The sequence below is a fragment of the Panthera tigris genome, chromosome F3, assembly GCF_018350195.1.
Source record: "Panthera tigris isolate Pti1 chromosome F3, P.tigris_Pti1_mat1.1, whole genome shotgun sequence".
Classification (NCBI taxonomy): domain Eukaryota; kingdom Metazoa; phylum Chordata; class Mammalia; order Carnivora; family Felidae; genus Panthera; species Panthera tigris.
The window spans coordinates 12,886,635-12,906,466 of record NC_056678.1 but is presented as its reverse complement, the minus strand read 5'-3'; the positions used below and the strand labels follow the sequence as shown (position 1 = coordinate 12,906,466).

General features: G+C 35.9%; 1 protein-coding gene across 5 annotated transcripts in view; it reads left to right on the top strand.

The window, feature by feature from the left end:
- The window catches only part of KIFAP3 (kinesin associated protein 3), a 178,875-nt gene that overhangs the window by 92,706 nt on the left and 66,337 nt on the right, over positions 1-19,832 (top strand). For all 5 annotated transcript variants that reach the window (XM_042975506.1, XM_042975505.1, XM_007077026.3 and 2 more), the window contains one exon: positions 14,925-15,025. In XM_042975506.1, coding sequence (XP_042831440.1) covers positions 14,925-15,025 — 101 coding nt within the window. The remainder of the gene's footprint in view (positions 1-14,924; positions 15,026-19,832) is intronic.

Sequence of the window (19,832 nt, the reverse complement as noted above, 5' to 3'; positions counted from 1 at the left end):
TTGAGTGTTCAGCCACTCACATCTTAGAATCATTTTTATCACTTTCTTTGGTGCTTTGTGAAGAAGGTGGGGAATGTATGACATGATGTAGGAGAGTGGAAAAGGAAGACCCTGAGCACAGAGGGACAACAGCATACAGTACATTCTGGATAATTAACCAGTACTAGACTTTTCATGCTGCCCAGCAGTCATACTACATTTTCTTCTTTATCTGCTCCTCCCACTCTCCTAAGTGAGAGTTTCATTCCTATACCTTCTCATAAATCCAACACCTCATGTTCATCCTAGGCTCATTACCTTGTTCTGTTCCTATTTCACTATAGGAGCAGTCAGAAAAACTTCCATTTTGTTCCTGTTGCCACACTTACCCTCCTACCTCTGTCTGTACTTGGCTTCCCTCACATTATTCTGGATGAACTTGCTCCTAATCTCATCATTGACCAACATTCCCTCTCCATCCCATTCCCTGTCACCTACTCAAGGTTCTTGCTCCAGCAGTTCTCCTCCCTTGCATTAATTTTTCCCTCTCTGGAAGATCATTCCCATCAACATATAAATATGCTATCTTAATATTCTTCTTTACTCTCACTTCACTCTTTCATCTTTCAACTACCATCCCATTTCTCTTCTTCCCATTATTGCAGAATGCCTCAAGAATTGCGGTCATTTCCTGTCTCCCAGTTTCTCTCTTTTTTGCATGCATTCATATCCCTTCTTGTCTGCTCTGTGCTCTTTGCATCCCACTCCCTCTTTCTCCTCTCTTCTCTATCCAATCTCAATTCCCCCCTCCCTCACTGTTCTACACTTTTTAATCTTTTCCAGTTGGACTTTCACATACACACACCCCCACGGCATCACTGTGGTCAAGTTCCAGTGACCTCTACGTTGCCAAATCCAGTGGTCAATTCCCAGCACTCCTAGTACTCCATCAGTAGTGAACATTTGGTAGTTTCTCTCCTCTTCTTTTTTCATTGATTTTCCAGGACACAGTACTCTTCTGGTTTTTCCTCTAAGTACCCAGTCCTTCTCAGTCTCCTTTTCTGCTTCTACCTTATCTCCCCAGTCTCTAAACATTAGAACACCTTCCAGGGCTTAGTCCATAGAATTTTTCTCCATCTATACTTGCTCCCTTGGTGACTTCATCCATTCTGTTTAAATACTCTGCCTATATGGACGACTCCCCAGTATAAACAGAAAGATAGATAATTTCCACTGTTTTCAGTCTTTTCTCTCTCCATAAAATGGAAACTTTGTAATTAACCAGCCAAAACTGGGGAAGTTCTCCTTAATTTCTCTTTTTCCCTCTTACCCTCCATCCAGTCTGTCTGGGCAGTCAGCTCTGTCTTCAAAACATAGCTGCTACCACCCTGTTGCCAGCCCCATCTTCTCTTTCCTGGCTTAATAACAGTAGCATCCTAACTCGTCTTTGTGCTTCTACCCTTGCCCCACATTCTCTCCTTAACACAGCACACAGAGTGATCACGTTAAAATTTGAGTTAAATCGTGTCATTTCTCTGCTCAGAAATCTTCAATGACTTCCTATCCAGAGAAGAACCAAAGTCCTAACAATGGCCTACAAGCATTTATATGTTCTCTGTCAGCTCCTTACCTCTGTAACTACATCTTCTAGTACTCTTGTTTTTGTTCTTTCTGCTGAAAACTCATTGGCCTCCGTGCTATTCCTTGAACCCAGTAATGACACGCCTACCTCATGACTTTGACACTTCCTGTTCCTTCTGCCTAGCATGTCCTTTTCTAGTTGTTTGCACAGTTCATTCCCTCATGAAAGGGCTTTGCTCTCAGGTTATTCTCTTTTTCCTTTTATTTTTATTCATAGCACTTAATCACCACATGATCTATCTTTCATGTAATTATCTTGTTTATTGTCTTCACCACACACCCACTATCACCACCATTCCCATTGGGTCCCAAAGACTATAAGCTGCATGAAAATATGGATTTGTATCAGTCTCATTCACTCCTACATTTCCAGTGCCTACAAAAATGTCTAGCACATTGTAAGTTCTCAGCAAATATCTGGTAGGTGGTTGGATGGATTAATGTATGAAAGGAGCACATGAAAGGAATGACCATTAAAAGAACTGAGCTTGAGTCTCCTTCCTTCCCTTCACCCCTTATTGGTTGGGTGACATTAGGCAAGTCAATAGGTGTGAGCCTTTTGTCCTGTTTAGAAAATCCATCCCACGGGATTGTTTTGCAACTCTGATGAGAGAATTGATATCTGTTTATTTCATAACTAAAAGGCCTTATACAAACGTTAGTTATGATAAGGTGGAAGAAAAGGAAGGGAAGGTTTGAAGGTTAATGGTCCCTAAATGAAAAAAGATGAGCACAGTAAAAAGTCTTCTTACCTCATAGTTTTGACTATTCTATGCCTGGTTATAGGGGCTTTGTTGTAAACCGTGAAATAGCACTTGGATTTCACTTATATGGTACAGATACCTTCAGTGAATTTTGTGATTCAAGGCAGCAATCTTCTAATACAGTGGTAACTCCAAGTATGGTCCACCGACCAATGCACATTCATAAACTGTTTTTTACTTGTCTGAAATGAGTAAATCCAGAAGTTAAGAATCAGAGTTTAGACAATTTACAGCAACTTATGTATATAATATTATGTCTGCTGAGTATAATACATTTTTTGAACTTCTGTGTTGCATATATTTTCTTTAATTTTGTTTTCAGTATAACTTATAAAAGTGTTGGTCTCAGACACATGGGAGGAAAAATAAAAACTTGACCCTAAACCACAGGTAGTTTGAGAAGCACTATTCAAATAGATGAAAAGACAGGTTTGATCTTAGATTAGCATGCTGTTCTTTTAAAATATTCAAAAGCCCATACATGCCCCTCTATGTTTATAGCAGCATTATTTACAATAGCTGAGATACAGAAGCAGTCCAAGTGTCCATTGATTGATGAATGGATAAAGAAGATATACACACATATACAAACACCACACACACACAGTGGAATATTTTCCAACCATAAAAAAGAATGAAATCTTGCCATTTGCAACAACATGGATGGAACTAGAGAGTATAATAATAATATTAAGCAAAATAATTCAGTCAGAGAAAGACAAATACCATATGATTTCACTCATATGTGGAATTTAAGAAACAAGACAAACAAGCAAAAGGAAAAAAATAAGAGACACATCAAGAAACAAACTCAACTGTAGAGATCCAACTGATGGTTATCAGAGGGAAGGGGGTGGGGGGCTGGGCAAAATAGGTGATGGGGATTAAGGAGGGCCCTTGTCCTGATGAGCACAGGGTGATGTATGGAAGTATTGAATCACTATATTGTAGACCTAAAACTGTACCTTAACTAACTGGAATTAAAATGGAAACTTTTTAAAACCACCAAAAAGCGAACAAAATAAACAAAATAAAAAAAAACAAGCCAAAAACCCAAATGTTGAATCCAGCATCACAAATTACCCTGTCTAGGGATACTTCTTTAGTTCATTTATGAGCAGACAGGAGAATGCTTCCTAAAAAAACTGAGGAATTCGTAGTGTTACCTAGAGATGTTGGTAGCTTTTCAATATATATATATATATATATATATATATATATAGTAATATAGTAATAGCTAAAGATCGAACTCACACGCAATAAATATTCATCATGTGCTTAACTTGCATTAGGCACATTCACAGGTGATTTATGAATCTCTGTGCAAGTTAACTAAAAAAGTTAACTAGCCCAGACATCTTTTTCAAGTTGCCCTTTAATCACCAGAGGCATCAGGTCATTGATACGTGTATAGCACTGCATACAACTAGTGCGAAAGTTTGGTCTGTAATTTAAATCTTGATTTAAATTTCTAGCTGTATAACTTTTGACTCTTCCAAATTTGAAAGTTGTGAGCATGCTAATTTACATGACTGGTTTGTGCTGAAACTAATTTTATTGGTTATGGCAGGAAAATTAGGATTCTGAGATTCAGTAGCACATCGTCACGCCTGTTTCACAGTTCCACATGAATCATTTCAAAAAGGACCCAAATTTCAGTCACAGCATTGCTGGACCATATTGTCTTCACTGCAAGATAAATTAGGGTTTCTAAGGTGTTCTAAATGGATATAAATGTTTCTGCATTCTGTGAGTAGACCCAGAATGGTTTTGAGAGTAGGAATGGCACCTGATTCATCTTGGTCTAGATTACATTAGGTAATCTGGGTTTCAGGGCATTTTCCAAGGCTGTAGAAAGATTTTATCAGCGTGTAGCAAGTCAGACCAGGTCAAGAGTTAAGTGATAAATGTTTGATTTCTTCCGGTTGAGACAAGTCTGATTTCCCTTATTGTGGGAGATCACCAGAGCAGAGACTGTTGGACTCTAAACTTTGATCACTTAAAAATTAAGGGTTATTTCTTTTGACCATTCTGTCATATGTCCTTAAAAGAAAATTGAAACAGTTAGGTTCTGAACACCTTTGAAAGTCCCCCATAATATTATTTTTCGTTATAATTAATGGCTTCATTTTTATTTTATCAAAAGGATCCTAAAATTAAGAAATAAAGCACGTCTTTATTTTGTGGAGAGAGTAATATGTAGTACACGACATTTTTTTGGCCTGTTTATTAAAAATTGGTGGGAAATTGTCAGAATAATGTTTTCTAATTAGGAGGTGTTTTCCAGTTTTTAAAAACTAGGTTGCCTTTATGATGGTTTAAGAAACTTAAAGTAGACTTTTTAAAATAACTTCATTTGGCCTGTTTATTACAAAACTGTTATGGAATTTCACACATCTGTTTCAGTATGCAGCTCCTCATAGACTACTGCACTGTTTCTCAATTTTAATAGGCCTCATTTATCCTATAAATAAACCTACATTTTCTTACCTGATCAAGTGAGCAAACAATAGGGGTCAGATGTGGCAAACACTTTAACAAAAAGCACATGTTTAGCCGTCAGGGTGAGGTAGAGTCATATCAAGATTGCTTGAAGTTATTAATGGCAGTAAAATTTATGCTTCCTCCTGTTTTCCCAATTAAATCAAGAAGCCTTTTTTCTTAGGATTCTTCTATCACCAGCTGGTTCCAATACTCTGTGTGTGAATATTGCCTGGGGTGTCTCCATTTCTACAAGGTAAAAGCTGACTGAAGCACATTAAGTCAATGGTGTGGACCTGTAGGCTAGAAAGCAGTCATTGTTAAGGGCTTTATTTTGGTCCCTATCGTTGGTACCACAAGAGTGCACATTTTGTAGGGTGTATTATAAGTTGTTATAGTATGCTTTAGACATAATAAAAGGCCACTATAGACCAGGTAATAAAATAATTAAAATATGTTGCAAATATTTGAAAAAGGAACTCTATGGCAGAATGTGCGGTTGTACGTAAAATGAATGAAAATGCATCAAAAGTATTTGATTTTAGAGTACTTAGTGAATATCTCTTAATGTGACTGAGCTGTTGAGCTTACTGGTAGCTTTACAATTTCAGTTTTTTATAGTTTTTATATCAAGTCATTGGACACAAAAATCATTTATCCATGAAACCCTGTATCACAAGACTATTGTTACACTTGTTTTCATACTGATCATTGTAACCTACATTCTGTAATTTTCCCCCTTCAGCTCATGATTAAAAGCTCTTGGTTTTTATCTATTCATCTCAAATCTTTATACTGTGAACAAATGTATTCTAAAAAGGAGTCTGTCCAGTATAGTTGTAGTCTTAAAAATGATCTCCTCAAATTCAAGTTTAAACTAAGGCTGTCTGATCATACTGAGCATATATATCTTATCTTCTCCTGGGGCCTTTGTGACTTCAAAGGGAGTTTTCTACTTTGAATGAAGACATGGAGTGCAAAAGAGAATGAGAATCTGGCTAATAATGTGGCCCATAACTTGTGTTCTCACTCTGTTTTTACAAAGTGTTGGGCTGGGTCTACTGCAGAAGCGGAAATTTGGCTTTGAGTTCTGGTGTTCAAACTCATATTTCTGCTTGACTGAACTGTGAATGGAAAATCCCAAGTGTCTTACAAAATTAGTAACTAACTGGTGTTTTTACTAATCACTTCGGAGATGAAAAACTGAAGACATTTTAAAATTCAAAACCCATCAGCATGCGTTTGCCCTTTAATTGGCAGAAAATCGATCATGAGAGCAGTCCAGAGAACGTTTTTTTTTCCTCCTTCAGCTGCTCCAGCTGAACTACAGCTGCAGATTTTTTAAAAAAGAAAAAAAAAAAAAAGTCTTGAATGTACTTTATAAGTGCAGTAATTCCCACAAATCAGTTACTGGAGTTAATGACCAGTTTGTTAAGGCATTAACTGCCCTCAGCTGGGAATGACCAATTTGGGGGGAATGGCTGCACAACTGCTAAGATAATTCACTAACACTTTCAAATAATGATCCAGCTAATTAACGGTGAATTCCTGTGGAAATCCTATCGAAGTACTTATGACCTCTGCGTTTAATAGCCAGTGAGTTCATCATGATTCATGTTTATTACCGTAAATACCAAAGGAATCATAATGACTAGGCCATTTTTTTTCCACCCTGGCCTTATTACTTGAACAGATTTGACTAATCCACCTCTAGTCATTAAGGACCTAGTTCTCAAAAATATTCAGTCTTTTCACTGCTCTGCTCAAAATTCACAGGGCCTTTGGTGCTATGCCAGCATACGGACTATTGGCAGCCTGTTTTTACTTGGGAATAATTGATGTCTGTAAGTCTTAAAGGAGCCCTTTTGAAATGCCTGCCATTTGTAGGATGTAGAGGAATCATAGCTGGTTAGCTGCAGTTTATGGTTCTTAGTCATGAATTCTTATGGGAAAATCATACCCCCAAACCCCAAATTCATTTAGGATATACAAGATTTTTTTTGAGGTTTATTTTTTAAAAACTCAGATATCCTTTCTTCCAATCAAAGAAGATGATTAGCTTATAATGAAGGATAAGCTCTTAATTTTACTTGGACTATTTAATCTCTCTTAATGACTGTTTATGGCTATGTGATCTGCAAATTAGCCTTTAAGTAATAATAAATGTTGACTGCCAGAAAGCCATTACTTTTTGTGTGCAGCTGTGTTTGAGGAGATGAATTTAGGTTATTTCCAGACATCTTCCCACTCCGGGTATGCACTTTTGTCCTAAAATATTTTGTCCTTTTTTTACAGCTGTCAGAATATCTGCTAGATGCCATAAAGTTATAGGCTGTATTTTCATCAAGCAACTAATCATTTATATAATAATTAATGCTTCAGTGAATAAAATAATTACGGTTATATACTGCAATATACTGCAATCTTCATTCATATGTTGCAGTTCTTTAGTGGAGAAAGGAAATATGTGATTTGCAGCAATAAGATGTAAATTAGATTCGTCAAGGTAACATGGGTTAGAAGATCATGTATAGGATATTTACATCTTTTTTCTGAGTTAAAGGGCAAATGTCAGTTTCTGTATTTGTAAATTCCCTAAAAAAATACCAAAAAAAGGAAGAAAATCCATTTTTTTAAAAGTTTTTAATGTTTATTTGTTTTTGAGAGAGACAACAAACGAGCATGGGTGGGGGAGGGGAAGAGAGAGAGGAAAACACAGACTCCAAAGCAGGCGCCAGGCTCTGAGCTGTCAGCATCCAGAGCCTAACGCAGGGCTTGGGACTCATGGACCCGAGATCATGACCTGAGTCAAAGTCAGATGCTTAACTGACTGAGCCACCCAGGCGCCCCAGAAAATCAATTTTTTTTAATGTTTGTTTATTTTTGAGAAAGAGAGTCCATGAGCATGTGAGTGGGGGAGGGGCAGAGAGAGAGGAAGAGAATCCAAAGGGGGCTCTGACGGCTGACAGCGCAGAGCCCAATGTGGGGCTCGAACCCATGAACCGTGAGACCATGACCTGAGCCAAAGTTGGACACTTAACCAGCTGAGCCACCCAGGTGCCCTGAAAATCAAATTTATAGGTATTTGTAAATCACATGATTGGGTTCCAGGGAACATTTACCCAGACAAAACCAGAAGACATATCAGCAACTTTTGTTATATTGACCTGTGAGTACAATATTGTAGTCCCTTAGATCTGACATCACCTCCTTTCCCCCTTTTCTCAAGGAGAAAGAATACCTCTGGTGTAATGCCTGTCATATTTCAGTTTCTTTTGTTCAGTTGTGCTCGGCCTAAACAAGGGGGGAAGCATGGGACATGCCACTTGAAGGTAAATAAGTACTGTAGCTAATCGTGAGCTTTGTCTGCAGTGTTCTCAGACTTCTGCCTGAGTCCTTTCATCTTCTTGGTGGCCGATCACCTGTATAGTTTCCTACTCCAAGACTGAGTTCAAGTTCTATTGCAGATGCAGAAGCATGAAAGAGGGGTGAGAGATTCACAGTGTGTTTGTGGTAGTGGTGGAGGACGAATGTGTACTGAATCTGTATTTTGATTATGTTCTTTTCTCAAGTTGCACTCTTATTAAGGAATTTATAACCCTGTAAGAATGAGAGAATGATGAAGGGCTCCTATCAGATAGGGGTCACTTAGTGGAGCCTTGTAGTAAGGTAACTCTCTTCAGCCCATACTTTGGGAATAGTAAAGCTTTATGGGAAAGTGACTGAATAGGAGGACAAGTGGCTTAGCTGCAGGCTCAGAATATACCTCTGGACCCTGCCTAGCTCATCTTGGAGAAATCTCCGCTGCTTCTCAAGCCTGCTTTATTTCTGACTATGATCCGATCTTGAAAAGAGAAAACCCCACCGTGTGTGTTAGGGGCACACGATAGTACTGTTCTGTTGGTAAAACAGAAAAAAACATTCCTGTTCACATAATAATTATAGTAAGAAATGATATGTATTGAATTGGTTTATTACTGTGTCAGACTCAGTACTACTAATTCCTTTACCAGAATTCTCTTAACTAATCCTTACGTAACAACCCTTTGAGTTAGGTACAGTTGTTATATCGATTCTGCTGATGAAGAAATTGAAGCACGGAGAGTTTAAATAGCACTCACAGGCTCTATCTCAGGTGCAGGAGTCACAGATTGAACCCAGCCTGTCAGAGCCCGAGCTCTGAACCACAGTGTTATGCTACCAGGGCCACTCATCTTTTAAGCTTCTGTAGCACCTTGTGTTTTTTCATAAACTCAAACACTGCCTGATGGTAGCTCTGGTCCAGTTTAGTGAAAGTGAGCTTCAGAACTGCTGAAGATCTAGTCCCCCACACTGCTGGGGGGATAATTCCTTTTGTCCCTGTCAGGAACTTCTTTGGCCCTTCAGAACCTACTGTATCTGGGCACAGGTCTTCCAGTAAACAACTGGTTGTCGTTGTGCATTTCATCTTCTCTTCCCCTCTTCGGCCACCTTCCCACTGTCTTCTCTAAGACTCCCGGGTCTCATAGAGTCCCTTCTAATTTCATCTCCTTCCTGTACTATGCTACTAAGGGATAATGATAATAACAGGAAGCCCACAAGCAGGCTTTGTAGTCCCATCTAGATTTGAGTCTCAGATTCATGGTGGTGTCTCCTTTGGAAGGATTCATAACCTTAATGAATATCATTGCCTCATCTCCAAATCAAAGATAGGACCTACCTCCTCACAGGGTGAACGAGAAAACATATGCCTAACATACAGTAGGAACAGTATCACTGTTGGCTTAACCCTTTCTCTTTCCCCTTTTCTCAAACAACTACAGCTCTAAAAAGATTGGCTGTCTGCCAGGCTTTCAGGACAGCACTGCTTCCCTGGAGATTCCACCGCAGGCCTTCAGTTTTCAGCATGCATTGGGGCATGGTTAGCATTTTAGGTACATATTATGGGGGGGAAAAAGATGATGGGAACTGGGGACATGTTCAGAGGTGTTTTGTTGTTTTTTTCTTAATAGTGGGTCACGATAGAGAAGAATTAGGAAGGCATTAGAGAGCTGCAAGGAGTTTTCACCTTGGGCACGAGTGTGGAGAGAGGAGAAGAGACAGCACACAAGAGCAGACGCAGCACTGGCTGAAGAATGAATCTTTCTGTTTCTTGAAACTAGATATTTAGTTTTGTTGTGAAAAAAAATAAGTTATTGTCATATCTGAGATCTGTTTCTTACATATGTGATTCATCTGCTTTTCAGAAATTATTATAATTTTAGGACTCTGCTCCAGGCTTCCTATTCTATCACGTATCCTATATCTTTGATTTATCCTTAGGATATATTGCCATTATATAAATTGTATTATCAGTGTGTATTATCATTAGCTCTAAAGGAGCTTCCTTGTTACCTATCTTATCGAGTACAGATCTCTTAAAAGTGAATCTTTTCTCTCATCTTATATGAATGATGTACCACCTTAGAACAGTTCTTAGAATTCTTTTCATTGACGCCATCAATAGACTGTCCTCAAGCATGGACCGTTTTATTCCTGTTTCCACATCGAATTCTAATTTGTTTGGTGATGTACTTTGATCTTGAAGAATCTTTTTATTGGTTATTGATTCTTTGTTTCTTTTACCATTTACCAAGTTGTGTGCTTTGGAATCCTACTTTTCAGTGAACCCACTACATAGAGAAAATATCTTCAAATAATATTTTGTTAAAAAAATATTTTGTAAAAGTTAAGTAGGATTAGAACATACCCACAGCTGAACAACATATAGAAAGAAACTGGAATAGCAGGGAAAAAGAGATTTGCCTTCAGAATATGAAAGTTTGTTGGGGTGCCTGCGTGGCTCTGTCGGTTAAGCGTCTGACTTCAGCTCAGGTCATGATCTTGTGGCTCCTGAGTTCGAGTCCCTCATCGGGCTCTGTGCTGACAGCTCAGAGCCTGGAGCCTGCTTCAGATTCTGTGTCTCCCTCTCTTTCTGCCCCAGCCCACTCACACTCTGTCTCTCTCTCTCAAAAATAAACATTAAAAAATTAAAATTAAAAAAATATGAAAGTTTGCTGAAGGACCCTACTTGAAAAGATTTAAAAATAACTCAATACCTAGAAAAAAAAGCTAAATACTGTGAAGTATAATCTGACCAAACCATAAGGATACCCTCCTCCTTGGAGAATAAAGTTGGAATTTTTCACTTAAAAAAAATTTTTTTTTTAATGTTTATTTTTAAGAGAGAGAGAGGGAGAGAGAGAGAAAGAGAGGCGGGCAGAGAGAGAGAGAAGGGGAGAGACAGAATCCAAAGCAGGCTCCAGGCCCTGAGCTGGGGTTCAAACTCACAAACCATGAGCTGAAGTCAGACGCTTAACCAACTAAGCCACCCAGGCGCCCCAGATTTCTTCTCTTTTAACCTATGTATTAGAAAACCTGTACAGGGACACCTGAGTCGCTCAGATGTTTAAGAATATGACTCGATTTCGGCTCAGGTCATGATCTCACAATTGGTGAGATTGAGCCCCACCTCAGGTTCTATGCTGACAATGTGGAACCTGCTTGGGATTCTCTCTTTCCCTCTCTCTCTCTGCCCCTTTCCTACTGTCATGCGTGTGGGTGCACACTCTCTCAAAATAAACAAACATTAAAAAAAAAAAAAACTTGTACAAAGATTTGTTTGCCTATGACAGGTGTGTTTTATACTAGAATAAGTGTAAATGCATGCCTTCAACAGTGGGAAAATATGCTTTAGTAGTATCTGTGAATCTTTTCTATTTCTATATTTCTGTATTTTCTATTTCTATAGATTTCTATATTTCTATAGATTTCTATATTTCCTATTTCTATATTTGCTTTGATCCCAAGAACAAAATGTTGGAATTGGTGGTATACCCAATTTGTCTATACTTTTCTCATTTTGGAGTAATTTCACAATTTCTGCCTCACATCTTCCAAGTAGAATTCTTACCCCTAAATACTTAGTGTATATATTTTCTACAGCTAACTTGTGTTTCTGAATTTACTAGTCTTCATCTTCAGATTAAGTGTACTTTCTCCTCTGTTCTTATATCTCACCTTTTCATCTAAGCCTAGGGTCATTATCCTTAGAGCTTATCTTTTGAATTCAGCGTCTGTCTTCTCCACAGATTGTGTAGTGACATTTTTCAAATAGTAGAAAGGACCTGAAATTTACCCAAAATGATTTCTCCTGCACTCTTTATTCTGCAGATTTTCTATAAACTATAATGCTATAGAGAAACAGACATAAAACATGAGATAAAATAAGTGTTACTTCACATATAAAATGTAGTTTCTGCATGTGTTGTGTTCCAAGTGGTTGAGTTAGTGAATTCACAGATTTTTAGTTAAAATGAAAATGTATACTAGTATGTATTCATCAGATAAGGAATGGATATTTTTTTTGTTGTTTTATCCCAGGGAGTCATTTTTATGCTGATATTGAAAGCCGAAGGAAACAGGCTTTAGCCAAACTATTTTGAAAGATGCAGAAATCCAGCTTTTAAAAAAGTGTTTCAAAAATGTGTTTTATTCTGTCATATGTCTGTCAGTATAGATCAGTCTTTCATACCCAGTATTAGAAGGCCATTTCATCTTATCAATTACAAAAGTATTTGAGTGTTATTGTAACATAACCTGGTGAAGATTTTAGAATCAGAGTTTAAATCCCTGCTCATTTACCAGGCCGTGTAGCAAATATATATTTTTCTCTAAGCATTAAGTTCCTCATCTGAAGCATAGGGATAATATTTACTTGACAGATTATTGTTTTGAAGATTCATTTTGTTCTCTCTCTCTCTCTATATATATATATATATATTTTAATGTTTATTTATTTTATTTTGAGAGAGAGCACAAACAGAGGAGGGGCAGAGGGAGAGGGAGAAAGAGAATCCCAAGCAGGCTCTGTGTTGTCAGCACAGAACCCAACAAAGGGCTCAAACTCATGAACTATAGGATCATGACCTGAGCTGAAGTTAGGAGTCAGATGCCTAAGTGACTGAGCCACTCAGGTGTCCCACCACGTGATATATTTGTATGTAACATATAAGCTCAAGGAAAACAGAGTTAGAGCTAGTCGCTATATTTTTATATTTACTTGTAAAAGATCTCCTATAACTTTTAAAATATTTGCCTCAAATCTGAAGCTCTTGTAGAATTTAGTAATTTCTGTCTTTGAATAAATGTGTTTATTTCTTCTGTTTAGCCTCTGATTTTTTTTTATTTTTTTAAATATTTTATTTTTAACTAATCTCTACACCCACCATGGAGTTCAAGATCAAGAATCACATGCTACACCAACTGAGCGAGCCAGGCATCCTTAAAAATGATTTTTAATATTTATATAATGTTAAATAATTATAACATGCAAAGCATAATAATTGCATAATGTTTAGATAATATTACCTAAGCATATCACCATTTATTTTATGATTTTCTAAATGTTGGTTATCTAGATTATTTTCAGATTTTCAGTTATAAATAATAACCCATACCCCTGAAATCACTGTTGCACTATAAGCTAACTAACTTGGATATAATTAAATAAATTAAAATATTAAAAAAAATAATAACCCAGTGGACATGCTAGTCCATTTATTTATTTATTATTATTTATTCATTCATTCATTCATTCATTCATTTAATTTCCATCCAAATTAGTTAGCATATAGTGCAACAATGATTTCAGGAGTAGATTCCTTAACACCACAACCTCTGGTTTTTTAATGTAACACTGCTCCTTGTTTCCCAGCTTTATTGAGATCTAAATGACATATAACATGATATAAGTTTAATGTATGTGTTGTAATGATTTGATATATGTATATATTGAAAAATAATTACCACAGTAAGGTTAGTTAACACATCTGTCACCTCACACAGTTAACTGTGTGTGTGTGTTGGGGGTGTGTGGATGGGTGTGGGTGTGTGGTTAGAACTTTCAAGGTTTACTGTCAGTAACTTTCAAATATATACAATACAGGATTGTTAACTATAATCACTATGCTGTTTAAATATTAAAATCAGTCAGTGATATTTAATAAGAAACTACCATGTGTTCTAAGCCTTGTGAGAATACCAAAGTTCACATGGTCTAAGAATTTCTAACCATCTGGAAAGATATGCCTAATATATCAAAAAATTCAATAAGAATCTAAAACAGAATTTTAAAAAACCCTACATATTTTAGTAATTTTGTGGTATGGTAGACACAAGGATAAAGGTGCTAAGTTTATCCTCCATGTTTAAACTTTTAAAATCTTCATATATTATTTATCAATTAAATTCACTTACCTACTTGATTCTTTTAAATTCCAAATATCTTCAAGTATTTCTCATCGCCTAGAATTTTCAAAAAGGATATTGTTTCTTGATAAAACTTTTTAAACAAGTTTTCTAATTCTAGTTCTGTCACTGACTTAGAGATCATAAATAGGACCTTAAAATATGACCTATCTGAAAGCAAGAAGGACTGCATGATACATAGAATCCCATTTTATTGTTCAATCTATGATATATCATTTGTTTCTCTTTCTCAGTTTTGAGGTGTATTAGGCCTCAGTACTGAGGCGGTCCTTAGTCTATTTGTAGGCCTTAGCGTTTTATAGTCATGTATTTTTTTAATGTTACAAATACTACTGTACTTCTTTTATCATTTAGATTATTTTTCCAGTTTCTGACTCATAAGAATTACATATACTTTCTGTTCGCGATTTTTCTTATATCATCACTGTTAGGAGCTGTGTTAATCACATATTTTCATGGAACATCAGGGTGAGGATGCCAGTGATCCAATCTGGTTCACAGTAGGCTACTGAAAACAATAAATTCTTTGGTTTGTGGTTAATTTTCTTTTTGCAAAATGCACGTTGTCTCTTGGAAATTAATGATATTTCACAGACAGTATATTCTAGACTCTAAAATTGAAATAGGGAGGTCAAAATATTTTCTAAATTAGAGGTGTATAAGCATTTGATTCAGGAGGTTAAAAGTCTTAATGTATTAATTTGAGTGTGTTATACCAAAAAAATTAATTCTATCCATGATTTAATCATGTCCATGATTTCTTATTCCCAGGTAATGAAAACTACAAACAAATAGCAATGTGTGTTCTTTACCACATTAGCATGGATGATCGCTTTAAATCAATGTTTGCATACACTGACTGTATACCACAGGTAAGTGGTTTAAGTGTTTTTTAAAAGCATTAAAAAAAATAGGTATTTTCCATTTTCTTCTCTTGATTTTCCAGATACATTTTTCCCTAAAAAAAATTCCCTCTTAAAAATAATATGAGTTTGTGATAGAAAATTGGAAAATAGGGAGCAGTATAAAAATGAAAATAACTTTGTTATCCCAAACTCAGAGATAACCATTTAACATTTTGGTATATTTCCTTCTACAGAGTTAAAAAATAACATATTGAGATTATATACAGTATGTAATTATATATTACTTTATTTACTTAATAGATCACAATGTATTCTCCCATGTCATTGAACAGTCTTCAAAAATTATTTCTCATAGTTATATGATATTCTGTTGCTTAAATGTATCATTATTTAATTATTGTTAAATTGTGTGTTTTTTCCAGTTTATCACATAAAAACAGATGTAAGTAAACTTAGGTAAACAGATGAAATAAGGTGGAATAAATATCATGGTATATAAATGCTTATCCACATCCCTGTGTTTTTCTTTAGTTTAAGTTCCTAAAAGTAGAATTACTAAGTCAAAAGGTACAAACACTTGTGTATTTGACATATTTTCTTCTAAGAAGGCATGTTTGTATTTCCAACTAGCATGTCACTTTTTTCCTTTTTTTAAATTTTATTTTAATTCCAGTATAGTTAATATAAAGTGTTTCATTGGTTTCAGATACACAGTAGTAATTCAGTATTTCCATATACACCCAGTGCTCATCACAAGTGCACTCCTTAATCCCTATCACCTATTTCACCCATCCACCCACCCACCTTCCCTCTAGTAACCATCAGTTCTCTATAATTAAGAGTCTCTCTGTCTCTTTTGTTTTTCCTTTGCACATTTGTTTTGTTTCTTAAATTTCACATATGAGTGAAATCATATAATATTTGTTTTTCTCTGACTGCTCTTAGCATTATACTCTCTGGCTCTATCCATGTTGTTGCAAATGGCAAGATTTCATTCTTTTTTATGGCTGAGTAATTTGTGTGTGTGTGTGTGTGTATAGAAAAAATTTACAAATTATTTATTCATGTCCTTTGCCAATTTTTCCACTGGCACGTTAATATTTTTAGTATTAATAAATGAGATCCAAATATGAAATAACTATTTTAATTCTTTGTCATATTGCTAGTATTTCCTAACTTTGCCTGTTCATTTGGTTTATGTTCAGTGATTTTAAATGATTTATCAAAATTCTTTTATCTTTAAGAAAGATTTTGCTATGACTCAGTTGCTTGATATATTTCATATGTTAGGCCTTTTTATCTTGAAGTAGTTCAGTGATTTTTTTTTTTTTTTTACATGGACTATGTTATAAGGATAGAGATTCTATACATATTATACATATTTTGCTCTTAGGGAATATACATTCACAGAATCACTATTTTGCCATCAATCTTTATTAAACTGAGCTCCACTAATTTGAATATCTGATGATTGGAACACTGGTTGGGCCAGTTTTAAATATTACATTATTTTTTATAAAATGGTTTCCTAAGATAGAAAAAGCAAACTTGCAGGGTGTATGGCAAACAATAAAAATAACACTTTAAAAAACACTTTAGGTGGCTCAGTCAGTTAAGCTTTCGACTTCGGCTCAGGTCATGATCTCACAGTTTGTGAGTTTGAGCCCCGCATTGGGCTCTGTGCTGACAGCTCAGACCCCAGAGCCTGCTTCAGATTCTGTGTCTCTCTCTCTCTCTCTCTCTCTCTCTCTCTCTCTCTCCCCCTCCCTCCCTCCCCCTTCCCTGCTCATGTTCTCTCTCTCTCTCTCAAAAATAAAGATTAAATCTATGTACAAAACAAAAAAACAAAAACCCAACACTTTAGAAGAGTATGAATAGTAAGTCACACTTAGAAAAGTATTTCCTCTTAAGACTCCTGCTAGGCAATTCCTCATTAAGCTAATATAAGTTATTAAATGTATGTTACTTGAGAATTAGTTAATGTATAGTAAAAAAAATCAGCCATAATTTCTCTTTTTATTCTTACTGACAATCTTTTCATTCATCCAAAATTAGTGAGATAGTTCTAAATTTGAATTTGCTCTTCCAGAATTTTAACACTTTATCTACATGCAATTAAAAAACTGATAAACTCTTAAGGGTAATTTCTTAGCCTTTTATATCAAGTGGATAAACTAATTATGTTTATAGGAAATAGACATTCTTCAAAGAATATAGAGCATATCTTATCTAACAAGGCAAGGCTTCTTATAGAGATAACATATGTCAGAAGTGTAGCCAGTGCAAAGTGTAATCAAATTCTTTGTCAAACAAGTTTTCAATAAAAGAGTAGCCATGTCAAAGGGAGATTACAGGTGATTTACTACAGTCTCACTCCATATGTTCCAAGGGTTTCTGCTTTGTGGTTTCAAAGGGTGTTCCTTTTCCAATCCCATTCAGTGTCAGAACTTCATTGACTACAGGATATGAATTGGAAAGCAGCCAAAGAAGAATAGTATTCTTGCCTAGATTGACTGTTTTTATCCAGATTAGACTTAAAGAAAAAAACATTAAATAAAAAAGAAATAAATGTAAAATAAAAAGGGATAGAAAACTTACTCTTGGTGAGTCTTCAAATTGGAGTTATCCTCTTTTAGAATATATAATCTCAACCATAAGACATAAAACTTTATTTTAAATAAAGAATTGGAAGTAAGAGCCTCTTTAGGTCGTTTCTGAAAAATATTATCACTGCCCTTGAAAACTTTGTATGTAGAAAATTCTCCCATACCTTTTCAAGAACAATATTCATGCATGTTTTCTTGACTAATGATTTTTAACTCAAACGTTTCTGCAGTGGGGTTTTCAGAACATTTCATAACATTTATGAACTATATTTCATAAACAAAACCTTCCAAAACCTATTTAGTAGTCAATATTTTTTATTTTTTTAATAAAATTCAACCCTTATAGGAACGGTGAGGTGATGTTACCAAATTACATCATAAACATCCTGAAGCTTTTTAGTATGAAGCCATATTTTGAGAAACCAAATGGCACTCTCACATATATTTGGTCCTAACATGCTATCCAGCCTATGACTTATACTTATAAGGCTCAATTTTGAAATAGTTACGGAAAAGTTGACATGGCTTGATTCCCACCCAGTGTGACATGCATTATTGAATAACACAATTGTGGAAAGCAAGTCTGGGATTAAATTGCAATTTCCAAGCTTCCTTCCTAAGTTAAAAAGATACTCCTTTCAGAGGTAGAGGCTGCTCAGAGTAATGTTTTTAAATATAGCAAAGCTTTAAACTACTGGCTGGGGCGCCTGGCTGGCTCAATGGGTAGGGTGTGTGATTCTTGATCTCTGGGTTGTGAGTTTGAGCCCCATGGTGGATGTGGAGATTACTTAAAAATAAAATCCTTAAAACAAAACAAAACAAAACAAAAGAAAAAAACTTTGTGACAGCAGCTGATTGTACTTATTAAATAAAGCTATATCTAATGTTTGGATCTTAGAATTAATGTAATACTTGGTTAACTTTGAAATTATGCACATTAGTATTTGTTTAGTAAAGACTGTCAAGGAGCACCTGGGTGGCCCAGTCAGTTGAGCATCTGACTCTTGATTTTGGCTCAGGTTATGATTCCAGGGTCATGGGATCGAGCCCTGTGTCGGGCCCTGTGCTGAGCGTGGAGCCTGCTTGAGATTCATATTCTCTCTCTCTCTCTCTCTCTCTCTCTCTCTCTCTCTCTCTCTCTCTCTCTCTCTCTCTTCTCTCTCTCTGTGTGTGTGTGTGTGTGTGTGTGTGTCTCTCTCTCTCTTTCTCTCACTCTTTCTCTCTCTCTCCCTCCCTCCTTCTCCCTTTCCCCCTCTGCCCCTCTCCCCTGCTCTCTCTTAAAAAAAAAAAAAGAAGAATGTCAAGCATTATAAATGAAAAGCCTAAAATAACTTTGAAAGAAGGAAAGCAGTGGTTCATTAGTCACCCATATTCATTTTAATGACAAAAAAAAGGTGGAATATGGTCTTGTTCTTTAATTACATTAGATATTTATGTAAAGGAGCTTTATAAACCATAAAAGACTATACAAAAATACGGTACTCTTAGTAAAATATCAAATCATTCACATTATTTTGGATCCATTCACTGTCCATTTTAAATACTGCCTTATATGCATTTTATAAGATAAACCTGTAATTAGACTTTTTGTAAATTATTTAATACTCAGAGTAGGTGCTTATATGTTCAATATGCCTCATAATCTCTCCCAGTATTATATTGCTTTTCTTCTTTTGTACTTTAGTGCCTCTAATTACCCAATATATTGTAATTTTTTTCCCTATTATGTCACCATTCTGCAAAATTTGGGGTCCAGGGCTAGTCTGCCTTTATAGATGATCTTAATGGTCTCAGTGGGTGAATTGTTTCAGGTAAGCATTCTTGGGGATAACCAGGAGTTAATAGTTGTATTCTAATAATAGTTAAAAGTACACATTAACAGTTCATTGTTATTTAGACCTCTAAGATGCATGTTTTGTTTAAATAGGTGTAAATGCCATCCAGATGCTTATAAAAGTATTTATTGGTATTAGAATGGCCAATCAAAGTGCATGTTTAGGTAATGATGTCATGGCGTTATTTAATATTTTACCCTGGAACAGTGTGTAAGAATCTTCATAGCGATCCACATGTTTTCTACCACAGTTGTCCTATTTGGCCGCTCTTTGATCTACATGCTTCTTTTTAGCTGAATGCTGGTAAACGTCCTTTCTGACAGCCCCCTTTGCTCCTGCCTGCCATTATCTGCTGAAGTTCAGAAACCAGAG